The 14,033-nt window shown below is 60.2% G+C and overlaps 1 protein-coding gene across 1 annotated transcript; it reads left to right on the top strand.

Annotated features, from left to right (window-relative positions):
- Positions 1-3,010: 3,010 nt before the first annotated feature.
- RAPGEFL1 (Rap guanine nucleotide exchange factor like 1) lies at positions 3,011-13,506 on the top strand. Its single transcript, XM_058820473.1, has 15 exons — positions 3,011-3,434; positions 5,150-5,228; positions 5,637-5,787; positions 5,861-5,958; positions 6,370-6,482; positions 6,644-6,811; positions 6,893-6,990; positions 7,075-7,197; positions 8,835-9,013; positions 9,494-9,584; positions 10,840-10,890; positions 11,132-11,219; positions 11,315-11,379; positions 11,672-11,726; positions 13,127-13,506. Exons 1-15 carry the CDS (start codon positions 3,011-3,013, stop codon positions 13,249-13,251), a joined length of 1,908 nt encoding a protein of 635 aa, XP_058676456.1. The 3' UTR covers positions 13,252-13,506.
- Positions 13,507-14,033: the final 527 nt, after the last annotated feature.

Below are 14,033 nucleotides of genomic sequence, written 5' to 3'. Positions count from 1 at the left end.
CAGCAGAAATTCCTTCTTTGTGTGATGGTTGTGACTCCGTGACCTTTTGTGTCTTGTTTCAGCCACCAATCCCCTCATCTTATAGATGTCATTGATTACACAACTGAAATCCTGGATCTTATACCTCCATCCCAAGGTTTTGGTGTTATTTGGATTCTAATCCTGTGGGATGCACATTTAACAGCGTTGTAGGAAGCAGACAGCTCTTGTGTGTCCTTCCTGGGGCTGAGACTCACAGGGACAGCATCCACCTGAGCTTCCCTGGCAGGACCAGTGCCACCTCTGCTGTCTCCCAGGAGTGCTCCCTCCTTAGGCACCATTCTCCCTTCCCAGGAGCCGCTCTGCTCTTCCTGGGTACAGCTCTGCCCTTCTCAGGAGCTCACAGTGGGACTGAAATTGCAGCTCTGCTGTGCCTGGCACCAGCCACCCTCACTCCCACATCCCTGAAAGCAGCTGCCACCCATCCCCAGCCCAGCCCTGCCCTGGGAGCAGGGCTGGAGGGAGCCCCTTGTCTCTCTGGGGGCTGGAGGGAGCTCCCTGTCTGTCTGGGGGCTAATGTGAGCCCCCTCCTCTCCCCCAGCCTCCCTGGCTCACGGGGAAGGACCAACTGTTGTGTTGGTGGTGTGGGAGCTGCCGCCCGCGTGTTGGTGCCATGCTGCCTCCGCAGCCTCCTGCCAGTCCCCTGCCCACGCCAAGCAGAGTTGGGGGGCTCACATCCCACTCCTGTTACACCCTGATCCTGTGGATGGAGCATCACTGTGAGTTCTGCCCTCCTGCAGCCAGGGATGCTGGTGGGCCCTGCCTGTGCCATGGTGCAAGGGCAGGGGGGACCCCAGCATCCCCCTTTGTATCCTACTCCCTTTTTCCCTTCAGGTCTCCCCAGTGTCTGCCCACATTGCTTTACTACCCCGTCCCTCCCCAGTGCCACTGCCTCAGTTTCCCTCCCTGGCAGCACAGTCTGAGCACAGTCCAGGATTTGGCTCAGCCCTCCACAGGAACCTCATGGAGGAGCTGCCCCAATCTCGTGGTGCTTCTCCCCTTCCCCAAATGCCTGAGTCCCTTCTCGCAGCGCTGCAGCTGGGAAGTGGGTTAAAGCGCTGGCTTGGGGAGGGATTTTTCCCGGGGTGTAATTTTTCCCTCCTACACACGGTCTGTTTTGAGCAGTGCCTGGAGGCTTCGCACCCCCGGCTCGCTGCCGGGGCGGGGGAATGCGCTGGCTGCCAAGCCAGGGAAGCACCCGCTCCAGATCCCAGCTCGTTAGGAGAAATAACAGCAAATTAATTAAGCCAATAGTTCCCTCTGCGCCAGCAGTGCCCCCATCCCTGCCGACACGGGGAGAGGGGATGGGACAGGCTGGATCTGGAGCACCTTTCCCAGGGGGAGCATTGCCCTCAGCATGGCACAGTGCTCCAGGTTCCTCCTGCTCGTGTGGCCCAGTGCATCCCCATTGCCACCAGTGTCTCAGGGTCTCTCTGTGCCTCAGTTTCCCCTCCTGCTGTCAGGAGAAGCCTCTCTCTGCGTGGCTGACCCTGGCCAGCAGCACCATTTACACCCACATTGAGAACTCGTCTGGATGCAGTGGGGAAAGGGGATGGAGTAGCTCATCAGAGTGGGATTTTTTTGGGGGTGCTGGGTGGGCTGTGGGGGATCTGACCACTGGAGGAGGGACGTGCCGGGCCGTGCCGTGCTGTGCCATCCCGACAGCCCCCCATCCAGCCGGGTGTGGGGATGTGGGGCCGTGTTTTGCTGCTCTCCGGCAGCCGCATGGATGGAGTTGCCAGGCAACTGCCGGGTGGAGGCGAGGCGGGAACAAAGCGGGAACTGCCGGGACCCTCCTTCCTCCATCTCCCCCCGAGCCCCCTGGGCAGTGGGGCCCAGCAAAGGCCGTGGGGTCACTCGCTGTGTCCCCCCAAGTCGCTGCCACCATCCCAGCCCGGAGCTGCCGCAGGGCCGGGGTTCTGCAGGGGGATGGACCCGGGAGAAGGGGACTGGCACCCGGGAGAAGGGGACTGGCACCTGCTGGCCTGCCCAGAGGGTGCACGGTGGGGCTGGGGGCAGTGGGTACGGGCAGGATGGGAGCTCAGCACCCCGCAGGAGCGGGGCAGGAGGATCAGCCCCAGGCAAGCGCCACATCTGGCCCTGCCCTGCCCCAGAACCTGCCCCGGCACCTGCCCCGGCACGCCGGGGCCCGTTCCAGCCTGGCAGGCGGCGGAAATGGGGGGGTCTGGCAGCCACCCCGACCTGCCCACCCTGCCCGCGGGGCAACCCAGCCCCGGGGGGGTGCCAGGCTGGGGGATCTCGCACCCACCCCCGGCCCTTTCCCACGCTGCGGCGGGTGCAGAGCGCTGGGCTGGGGTCCGGGGGTGGTCACCCCACAGCTGGGGATGTGCCACCGTGCAGGGGACAGCGGGGAGGGGCGGCGTCGTGTGCCCCTGGGCTGGCATGGGGGAACCGGGGGCGTGAGGCAGCGGGGGCTGTGGGGCTGTGCCCGCCGGTCACGGTGTGTGACAGTGAGGGGTGACAGGCTGTGTCCCCCAGGCTGTGCGGTGTGTGGGGCGGGGGGGAGCGTGGTGGTAGCCGGGGATGCGGCAGGAGAATGCGGGGAGATGGGTGCGGGGGTGCGGAATGCATCACCTGTGCGGGGCTGCGGGGAAGCGGGGGGGGCACCGCGTCCTGCTGCGAGCCGGTGCCACCGCAGCCCCGGGGCGGGTTCGGTACCGAGCGCGGTGCTGCGGGGAGGGGAGGGGGCGGGCAGGTGCCGTTGGCGGGCCCGGGGGCGGCGGCGGCGGTGCGGGGAAAGGGGCGGGCAGGTGCCGGGGTCGGCGGCGGCGGGGCCGTAACGGGGCGGGGCGGTGCTGGCGGCGGGGCCGGTGTGGGGCGGGCGCAGCGCGCAGCCGGTGCGGGGCGGGCGGGGAGCGGTGCCGCGGCCCGAGCCCGAGCGGAGCCGAACGGAGCCGCCGCCGCCGCCGATGGGCCCCTGAGCCGCCGCCGCCGCCGCGCCCGGGCGGCCATGAAGCCGCTGGAGAAGTTGCTGAAGAAGCCGGGCTCGCACCTGCCCGTCCGCCCCGCCGCCCCCCCGGGGCAGGTACCGGGGCCGGGCTCGGTGCCGGCGCCGCGGCGGCAGAGCCTGTCGCGCCCGCCCGCCTCCCCCGAGGAGCCGGCGGGGCCCGCGGGGCCGGTACCGGGGGGCGAGGGCCGCTGGCTGGAGCTACGGCCGCCCGAGGCTCCGCTCCGCTCCCCTGAGGACCCGTCACCGGGCTGCGACCGCGAGCGGGACCGGGAGCGGGAGCCGCCGAGCCCGGAGCCGCCGCCCGCCGCCCGGTGCTGCTGCGGCTGCGGCTGCGCCCCCGCCGCGCCCGCGCCCCCCGAGCGGCTCCTGGCCGCGCTCCTCGACCGACTGCCGGCGGCTGAGCACGGGAGGGGCTGCGGGGCAGGTACGGGGCTGCGGGAGCGCCGGCACCGGCGTGGGGAGCGCGGGGAGCGCGGGGGATGCGGCGGAGCGGGGAGAGCCCGGGGGCGGCCGCTGCCGGCGGGGGGGATGCGCCGGTGGATGCCGGGCTGGGGACAGCGCGGTGGGTGCGGGGACACGCGTGCCCGGTGAGGCGGGTGGCCCCGCACAGGGCACAGCGGTGCCCGGCGGGGGTGACAAGGTCAAAGCTGGGTCCCCGCCGGGGCAGAGGGGTGGGCAGGAATCGGTGGGGTGGGCAGGACAGCTCGGCAGAGGGGCTAGCAAGGGGATGTGGCAGTGTCGGGGGTGGCCGGGCACCGGCAGTCACTGCAGCATCCACCTCCCGCTTGGATGGTCCTTAACATCCTCCTGGTGCTAAAATTAGCCCCGACGGGAGCTGCAGTGGAGGGGGGGCCGGTGGGATGCCCCTTTGCTCTGGCACAGGCCTGCCCGTGCTGTCCCACCGCGGCTGCCCGTGCCCAGGTGTCGCGGTGGTTTCGATGTCGGGGCTGGGCGGGTGCCAGGCTGGCTGCAGGTGGGTGTGGGAGCCTTCCCGCACGGCGGGGATCCCTGTCCCGGCCAATCCCCCTCGGCTGCCGGGAACAGAGACCCTCAGGGAGCCCAGGGCAGTGCCAGCCCCTGCTCCAGCCATGCCAGGGCCGGGATTGGGTGCAACCACCAAGAGGAGCCCTCGGGTAGGGGCGAGCCGGGACTGGCAGCGCCAGGTGCTGCCTGCACAAGCACGCTGCCAGGCCTGGTGGTGCCCGGGCTGGCAGGGAGCAGAGGGCAGGAGCCAGCATGGGGGTCCGGACGTGGGGAAAACATCCCTGTGAATCTGGGGTACAGCGTGAGTGCTGCAGAGGGAAACTGAGGCAGGGCTGGGGGGAGTGTTCAGCTCCTGCCCCGCAGGCAGAACCTGGGAGGGGGCTGGGGGAGCTGGGGGCCGTGCAGCTGCGCCCCCCGTGCTGGCAGTGCCCCGTGCCGTCCCTGTGCCCCAGACTGCGTGTCCCGCTTTCGGCAGCAGCTGGTGACCCCTGGGTGCTGTGCCCGGCGCGGGAGCGTCAGGGGATGCTCTGCCCTGGCTCGGCGCTGCTCCGTGACCGGGTTAGTGGCTGGGTGAATGTTCTGCATGGCCCCTCAGTGGGTCAGCCCTTGGAAGGGCTCTGGGGTCCCACCACAGGACCCCCGGGGCACCAGGGCAGGGCTGGTGCCAGTGAGGGAGCGGTGCCTCGTCCAAAGGTCCTGGCGGTGACTGATGCCAGCTCTGACGGCGATACAGAGCCCTTGGCTCACCCAAAACACCTTCCCAGGGCGGTGCCACCCTCGCTGCCCAGAGATCCCGGCTGCGGCACCCTCTCGCTGTCCCCAAGCTGCGTGCCTCAGTTTCCCTTTGCCGTGTCCTGCCGTGCCCCACGGCCGGGCTCTCACGCGGCTCTCTCCCGGGTGTGCCGGGGCGTCGCGGCCCCGGTGCCGCCCTGCCGGCGCCTCTGCCCCCACACCGGCTCGGCCGGGCCCGGTTGCCCCGGGGCTGGGAGCGGGCCCTGAGTCAGCGCCGGCGCGGGGGGGTTCGCGTGGGGCTCGGCCTCTCCCGGTGTCACCCTGCGAATTACCAGGGCGCCCCTCACCCATCCGGGCATGGGGGGTGTCGGGGGGATATTTGGGAGGGGGGTGTGCCCACGTGTGCCCCCCCTGTCCCCCCAGAGTCGCTGCTGGATGACATCGTGCTCACCCACTCGCTGTTCCTGCCCACCGAGCGCTTCCTGCAGCAGCTGCACCAGCAATATCCTGGGGGGCACGGGGCTGGGTGAGGAGGGGTCCGGCCCTGGGCATCAGGAGGGTATTGGGGTGCAGGGAGGGTGGGCCATGAAGGGGACACGGTGGTGGCACAAGAGTTGGCATCGAGGTGCAACCAGCAGGGCATCAACATGGGCACCAGGGTGGCAAAACGGTGGGCACGGGGCTTGCAGGGAGAAGGGGGATGTGGGGAGGGCAGCGGGGTGCTATGGGGGGGGGGCTCACAGGAGCAGCAAGAAGGGGATTGGGGTGCCACGAGGGTGGGTATGGGGTTTGAGGCTGAGGTGGGCAGTGTGGTGCTACCAGCGAGGGCACAACGACCCTCAGTGTGCAGCCGGTGCTGGGGGGTGGCCGGGGGTCCCTCCTTGCCGTGGCGGCTCCTTGACAGCGGCACCTTCGTGCTGGCGGCCGGCAGCCCCCCGGCGCGCTGGGAGGAGGGCTCGGGGCTGCGGCGCAAGCGGGCGGTGCTGGCCGTGCTGCTGCACTTCCTCGACACCTACAAGGGGCTGCTGCAGGAGGAGGAGAGCGCCGGGAAGGTCATCAAGGTGGGTGTCCCCTCCCCGTGTCCCCCTCCCCTCAGTGTCAGGAGTCCCGGCCCTGACCCCTCTTGTCCCACAGGAGCTTTACCTGCTCATCATGAAGGACACGTCCCTGTACCACGAGCTGGAGGACGAGATCATCAAGCTGCACCAGCTCGTGGAGACTGTGGAGCTCAAGTGAGAAGAGGGTCAGGGGGTCCTGGGGGGATCAGGGATCACCATCAGTCAGGGGATCCCAAGGAGGGCAGGGAGTCCTTTGGGGTCTGGGGTCTCTGTGCGATAAGATTTGCTTGGTCCTGAGGTTCCCTCTGGATCAGGAGGTCCCTGGGGAGGGCAGAGGGTCCTGGGGGTCCCTGTGGGTCAGTTCCCAAAAAGGATAAGGAGGTGTGGCCCTTGGGGGGGTGCCCGGGGGCTGGAGGGGTCACCCACCCTGGTGCCCTCCTGGTTGCATCTTCACATCCAACTTTGTGCCCTCCTCATGCCCTCACCATGCACAGCCTTGGACCCCTCCTCCTGTGCCCATCCTGGGGTCTCGGGGTGCAACCCCAGGGTCGGGGGTCCTGTCTGAGCCCTGTCTGTGCCCCCCAGGGTGGCGGACGAGACCCCCCCCCCGAACAAGCAGGTGAAGCCGCTGTTCCGGCATTTCCGCCGCATCGACTCCTGCCTGCAGACCCGGGTGGCGTTCCGGGGTTCTGACGAGAGTGAGTGACTTTGGGGGGGCCCGAGGGGGCACCAGGATCCCCTCTGTGACCCACCATGCGACCGGGTCTGCTCCGTGCCCTCTCCGTGCCTCAGTTTCCCCGGCGGGCAGTGCCGGGGTGCTGTGGGGGTGCCCGGCGCTGACCCCCCGCCCTCTCCCCAGTTTTCTGCCGTGTGTACATGCCCGACCACTCGTACGTCACCATCCGCAGCCGCCTCTCGGCCTCGGTGCAGGACATCCTGGCCTCGGTCACCGAGAAGCTGCAGTACTCGGAGGAGCAGAGCGCCCGTGGGGACGCCCTCATCCTCGTCACCATGGCCTCGTCCGGAGGTGCCCGTGGGGCTGGGGGGGCTGCGGGCAGGGCTGGGGGGTCCCAGGGGGTGCTGACCCTCTCTCTGTGCCCCTCGGCAGAGAAAGCGGTGCTGCAGCCCAGCGAGGAGTGCGTGTTCACCACGCTGGGCATCAACAGCCACCTCTTCGCCTGCACCAGGGACACTTTCGACACGCTGGTGAGTGGGCACACCCCAACAGCTGGCACTGCCATCACCCCCTGCGCAGAGCGGGGGGACCCAGCCCTGAGTGTCGCCTCACAGGTGCCACTGCCCGAGGAGATCCAGGTGGTGCCGGGGGACACCGAGATCCACCGAGCGGAGCCCGAGGATGTGGCCAACCACCTGACAGCGTTCCACTGGGAGCTGTTCCGCTGCATCCACGAGGTGCGGGGCCGCGGGGGTGTGTGTGGGATTCACACAGCCTCTGAACAGAGTATAAAAATAATAAATAAAATAATAATAAATTTTCCCTCCCAGGATTTTCCTGTGAGAAAGCTCACAGAGAGATGGAAAACAGTTCTTGTCTCAATTTCTGCCCTTGTTGTTTGGCGCGTGTGGAATGTGTTGTGGAGGTTGTTTGCTGAAAGGGATTTGTTGGTTAGATTCTAGGGATGGTGGTTTTATTTCATTTGACCAGTTGGAGCCATGTGTGTGTTGGGTAAAGATGTTAGACGTTCCTTAGTATAGTTTTATATATATATATATATATATATACACACACATATATATACATATACATATATATACACATATATATATACATATTTATATGTGTATATATACATATATATATGTGTATATATATATAATCGTTTTTTATTTATTTATTTTTATATAGTTTGATATATTTTTTCTTTAGTATAGCTTTTAATATGTTATAGTTTTATATATTTATTTTATTTTTTTTCTTTAGTGTAGTTTTATATATATTATAGTTTTATATTTATTTAATTATATATCGTAATATATATTATTTCTTTAGTATGGTTTTATATATATTATAGTTTTATGTTTATTTATATGTAGTTTTACATATGTATTTTTCTTTAGTATATTTTTATATATATTATAGTTTTGTATATAATCATTTATTTATATATAGTTATATATTTTTTCTTTAGTATAGTTTTTATATATTTTAGTTATATATTATTTATTTATTAGTATTTATTTTTCTTTAGTGTGGTTTTATATATATTATAGTTTTATATTTATTTAATTATATATCATAATATATATATTTTTAGTATAGTTTCATATATATATTATAGTTTTAAATATATTTAATTATTTATATATAGTTTTATATTTTTTCCTTTAGTATAGTTTTATATATATTATAGTCTTATATATATGTTTATATATAGTTTTATATTTTTCTTTAGTATGTTTATATACTAAAGTACTAAATATATACTAAATATACTAAAGTATATTTAGTATATATTTAGTACTTTAGTATATAAACATATATAATTAGTATATACTAACATATAATTAGTATATACTAATTATATACTAAATATACTAAAGTAGTTATTTATTTATTTATTTATAATTTTATATTTTTAGTATAGTTATATATATTATAGTTATATATATATTTACATATTTATATATATATTATATATAGTTTTCTATTTTTCTTTAGTACATTTTTATATATAGTATTTATTTTTTATAATTTTATATTTTAGTATAGTTATATATATTATAGTTATATATACTTATATATTTATTTATATATAGTTTTATATATTTTTCTTTAGTATAGTTTGCAATAGTATTAGTATTAGTGCAGTATAGTATAGCTTAATAAAACGTTTGCGCAACCTTCTGCAGTCACAGAACTATTCACCATCAGAGAACAATTTTAGAAATAATTAAAATTTCGATTAAAAAAAAAAAGAGATTAGATTAAAAAAATAGATAAAAAATAAATTTAAATTAAAAATAATTTTTTTAATAATAAAAAAATAATTAAAATCATTCGTTTGCTACTCTATATGTGCCCGTGGCAGGTGGAATTTGTGGATTACGTGTTCCACGGGGAGCGGGGCCGCAGGGAGACGGCGAACCTGGAGCTGCTGCTGCAGCGCTGCAGCGAGGTGCAGCACTGGGTGGGCACGGAGCTGCTGCTCTGCGAGGCGCTGGGCAAGCGTGCCCACCTGCTCAAGAAGCTCATCAAGATCGCTGCCATGTGAGTCCGGGGGGCACGGGGGCTTTAAAGGTGTTTTAAAGTCCTTTTCTCCCAGCTCCACAACCGAAGAAGAAGCCAAGACTCTTCTGTTCTGGTTCTCGAGGTTGTTTATTTTCTCTTACCTGTTAGCGTTCAAAAACACATAATCACGGGAGATTATATGTGGTGCTTTTTATTAAGAGCTCTGGGAATCGGGGTATATTCAACCCAAATCTCACTCCGACCATACATCCGAAATGATCATGTTTTATACTCTATCGTTACATAACTTTCATGTTAATTATTAAACTTATATTGTTCTATTGTATACATAAATTTAGCCCCTCTCTGAATTTCCAACATAGTTTCTCACTATTCTTCTTCGTGTCTCTTGGCACGAGCCATCCGTGGCAGCCAGAGCAATGTCCTGGGTTACAATGGGGGGGCACAGGGGGGGCTGCCAGGGGTCCTGGGGTGTCCCTCACGCTGTCCCCACCCCAGCTGCAAGCAGAACCAGGACATGCTCTCCTTCTACGCCATCGTCATCGGCCTCAACAACGCCGCCATCAGCCGCCTGCGCCTCACCTGGGAGGTGAGCAACGGGGTGCCCCCACTTCCACCGTGCTCCCACATCCTCCTGTGCCCTTCTGGGCACCCCCAGGGGCTCCCTGAGCCTTCCCTGGGGTCACCCACCCACCCAGGGGGTGCTGGGGAGGGAAGGGAGTCCTGTGGGGTCTGGGGTCTCTGTGGGACAAGGTTTGCTTCATGCTGAGGTTCCCTCTGGGTCCTGGGGGTCCCTGGCGGTCCCTGTGGGTCAGTTCCCAAGAAGGACAAGGAGTTGTGGCCCTTGGGGGGTGCCCAGGGGCTGGAGGGGTCACCCACCCTGGTGCCCTCCTGGTTGCAGCTTCACATCCAACTTTGTGCCCCCCTCATGCCCTGACCCTTTCCTGGGACCAGACCATCCCTGGGTGCTCCCTGTCCATCCCTTGGTGATCCCAGACCATCCCTGGGTGCTCCCTGCCCATCCCTGGGCACTCCTAGACCATCCCTGGGTGCTCCCTGTCCATCCCTTGGTGATCCCAGACCATCCCTGGGTGCTCCCAGACCATCCCTGGGTGCTCCCTGACCATCCCTAGGTGGTCCCAGACCATCTCTGGGTGCTCCCTGTCCATCCCTTGGTGATCCCAGACCATCCCTGGGTGCTCCCTGTCCATCCCTTGGTGATCCCAGACCATCCCTGGGTGCTCCCTGCCCATCCCTGGGCACTCCTAGACCATCCCTTGGTGCTCCCTGACCATCCCTGTGTGATCCCAGACCATCCCTGGGTGATCCCAGACCATCCCTGGGTGCTCCCAGGACCGTCAGGGTGCCCATGCCCACCCCTGGCTGCTCCCAGGCCCCTCCTGGATTCTTTCAGTCCTTCCTTGTGTGTTCTCAGAACTCCCCCCAGGAGCTCCCTTTCCTCTCAGTACTCCTGGAACTTCTCTGGGTGCTCCTGGACTGCCCCTGGATGCTCCCAGACCACCCTTGGGTGCTCCCAGGACCCTTGGGATGCTCATGCCCACATCTGGCTGCTCCCAGACCCCTCCTGGGTTTTTCCAGACCCCACTTTGAGCACTCTTGGAACCCTCCAGGACCTCTCACCCCCATCTCAGTGCTGCCAACACTCCTCTGGGTGCTCCCAGACCACCCCTGGATGCTTCCAGACCTTTCTGGACCCCCTCAGACGCTCCCTGACCCTTTCCTGGGCTCTCCCAGAAGCTCCTGGATGCTCCTGCCCCTCTCTTTGGTGCTCCCTGGCCCTGCTGGATGCTGCCCACCCTCTCCCCTTTTTTTTTGTCTTCCAGAAGCTCCCGGGGAAATTCAAGAATCTCTTTCGGAAGTTTGAGAACCTGACGGTGGGTGAGAGGTGTGGGGGCTGCTGTGGGTGTTTAGCGGGGGGGGTCCCCAGGTCTCTCCTGGGGGTTTTTGGGGTGCTGGTGAGCAGGGGACATTCCCAAGGTGTCCCAGGGTGTCCTGGGGTGTCCTTGCCTCTCTCCTCCCTCACCAACCCCATATCCATGGCCACCAGCATGAGAGGGGGATCCAGGGCACCCCTGGGGAGCCCCCCCAAAGCCTGACCCCCCCATTTCCCCCCAGGACCCCTGCAGGAACCACAAGACCTACAGGGAGGTGCTGGCCAAGATGAAGCCCCCGCTCATCCCCTTCGTGCCTCTCATCCTCAAAGGTGAGGAGGGGTCTCAGGGGTTTCCCCTGGGTGGGTTGGGGTCCCTCTGACACCACATGGGACCCCCCCCCCCCATCACCCCCTCTCTCCCCCAGATCTGACCTTCCTGCATGAAGGCAGCAAAACCCTCGTGGATGGGCTGGTCAATGTGGAGAAACTGGTGGGTTCCAGGGGGGAATGGGGCACAAGGACCCCCAGGATGAGGGCAGGGGGGAGAGGACCCCCTGAGGGGCTGGAGGACCCCCCTGAGGAGCTGGAGAACCCCCCCTTCCCCGAGGATTTGGGGTTCCCCTCTCTGGAGGGTGGGAGGATTCAGGGTGTCCTGGGCGCAGAACAGGATCCAGGGGGGTCCCTGAGGGTTGGGGGGGTGCAGGAGGGGTCAGTGGTCCCTGGGGGGCTGGGGTGGGGTCTCGGGGGGCTGGGGCTGACTCTGGGCTCTCTCTGTGTCCCAGCACTGCATCGCTGAGAAAGTGAGAACCGTGAGGAAGTACCGGAGCCGCCCCCTCTGTGAGTGGGGAGCTGGACTGGGGGGCACTGTTGGGGCTGGGGGGGCACTGTTGGGGCTGGGGGTCACTCTTGGGGCTGAGGGGGGCCCTGCTGGGGCTGGGGGTCACTGCTGGAGCTGGGGAGGCACTGTTGGGGCTGAGGGGGCACTGTTGGGGCTGAGGGGGCACTGCAGGGGATGCCCACATGGCCCTGAACCTGTGGTGCTGGCCCTGAGGGATGGGGATGTGGCCAGAGCATCCTCACACCTCTTTGTCCATGTCTCTGCATCCCTAAATCCCTAAATCCCTGCATCCTCACCCCTTCTCTCTTCACTCTGCATCCCTGGATCCCCATCCCTTCATCCCTGTCCCCACGTCCCCATTCCCACACGGCCATTCCATCTCCATCCCTTCACCTGCATCCCTTGCATCTTTTCCATCCTTCAATCCCCAATTTCATGTTGCCATCCCCATTTCTTTCCTGCATCCCCTCCATCCCCTCCAACCCCTCCATACCCACATTGCCACCACTGCCTTGCCATGCCTGACTACTTCCATCCTTCTCCCTCCATCCCTCCATCACCATCCCATCTCCATCTCTCCATCACCATCACCACACGCCCATTCCCACACTGCCACCTCTCATCCCCATCCCTCCATCCCCATCCTCTCCATTTCCACACTGCCATTTCCCACTGACATCCCTCCATCCCTTCCATCCCCATTGACCCCGTTTCCACACTATATTTTCCCATCCCCATCCCTCCATCCCCACATCCCCACCCTTGCCTTGCCATACCTACCTACTTCCATCCCTCCCTTCCCTCCATCCCCATCCTCCCCATTCCCACACTGCCATCTCTCATCCCCATCCCTCCATCCCCATTCCCACACTGCCATCCCATCCCTCCATCCCATTCCCACACTCCCAACACATCCCTCCATCCCCATCCTCCCCATCCCCACGCTGCCATCTCTCATCCTCATCCCTCCATCCCAATCCTCTCCATCACCATTCCCACACTGCCATCTCCCATCCCTCCATCCCCATCCTTCCATCCCATTCCCACATTCCCATCCCCGTCCCTCCATCCCCATTCCCACACTCCCAACCCATCCCTCCATCCCCATCCTCCCCATCCCCACACTGCCATCTCCCATCCCTCCATCCCATTCCCACATTCCCATCCCTGTCCCTCCATCCCCATTCCCACACTGCCATCCCATCCCTCCATCCCATTCCCACACTCCCAACCCATCCCTTCATCCCCATCCTCCCCATCCCCACACTGCCATCTCCCATCCCTCCATCCCCATCCCTCCATCACCATTCCCACTCTGCCATCTCCCATCCCTCCATCCCATTCCCACACTCCCACCCCATCCCTCCATCCCCGTTCCGGGTTCCGGGGCCGTTCCCAGGCCTGGAGCTGGAGGCGTCCCCGGCCCAGCTGCAGACCAAGGCCTACGTGCGGCAGCTGCGCGTCATCGACAACCAGAACCTGCTCTTCGAGCTCTCCTACAAGCTGGAGCCCGGCAGCCAGTGAGGGGGGGCCCCCCCGGGACCCCCAAACCCCGGCACCCCCCCGGGGGGCCCGGAGCCCCCCAGCACTGACGCACTTTGCCCAGCCCCGGCCCTTGGGTGCTGCCCCCACCCTTGGGGGGGGTTTGGGGGTGGGTTTGGGGACCCCCCGGCCCATCCCCCTCTCCCCCTGCCCCCTCCCCTGGCTGGGGCACAGGGGTACCTGGGGGGGGAAGGGGTCATGTTCCTCCCCCCCCCCATCCCCTTTATTTTTGTATGTGTGGCCTGCCCCCCCCTCCCCTCCCCCCAGACGTGTATATTTTGTACCGCCGCTGTCCGGAATTGTACATCTATTTTTTAAGAAAAAGGAGGAAAAAAAAAGGCAAAAAAAAAAAAAAAAAAAAAAAAGAAATCAAGCTGGGGGTGGGGCGGGGAGCCCCAATAAAAGTCTGTCCCGGCACCTGTCTGTGATGTCATGCTAGGGATTGAGGTCATGGTGGGAGTGACGTCACAGCCCCGCTGTCGATGACGTCACTGTATGCGGAGTAGACCTTCCCAACATGGCGGCAGCGCGGAGCCAATCTCTGACCTTCCAAACATGGCGACGACAAAGATTTCCGTCAGCCCTCCCAATATGGCGACTGCCGGGGTCAGCTGACCTTCTCAATATGGCGGAAGGAGCGGGGAGGGACCGGCAGTATAGCCGTGCTCTGTCGCGGCCTTCAGCAGCGTTTCGGCACAGAGCGGGGAATTTCTTCCCGGTGGTGCCGCTCTGCCTTCGGTCACCGGGACACGGCGGCGCTGCGT

Source organism: Ammospiza caudacuta, chromosome 27 (assembly GCF_027887145.1).
Source record: "Ammospiza caudacuta isolate bAmmCau1 chromosome 27, bAmmCau1.pri, whole genome shotgun sequence".
Taxonomy (NCBI): Eukaryota; Metazoa; Chordata; class Aves; order Passeriformes; family Passerellidae; genus Ammospiza; species Ammospiza caudacuta.
Note: the sequence above shows the minus strand (reverse complement) of the source record. Positions and strands in the feature narration are given on the sequence as shown.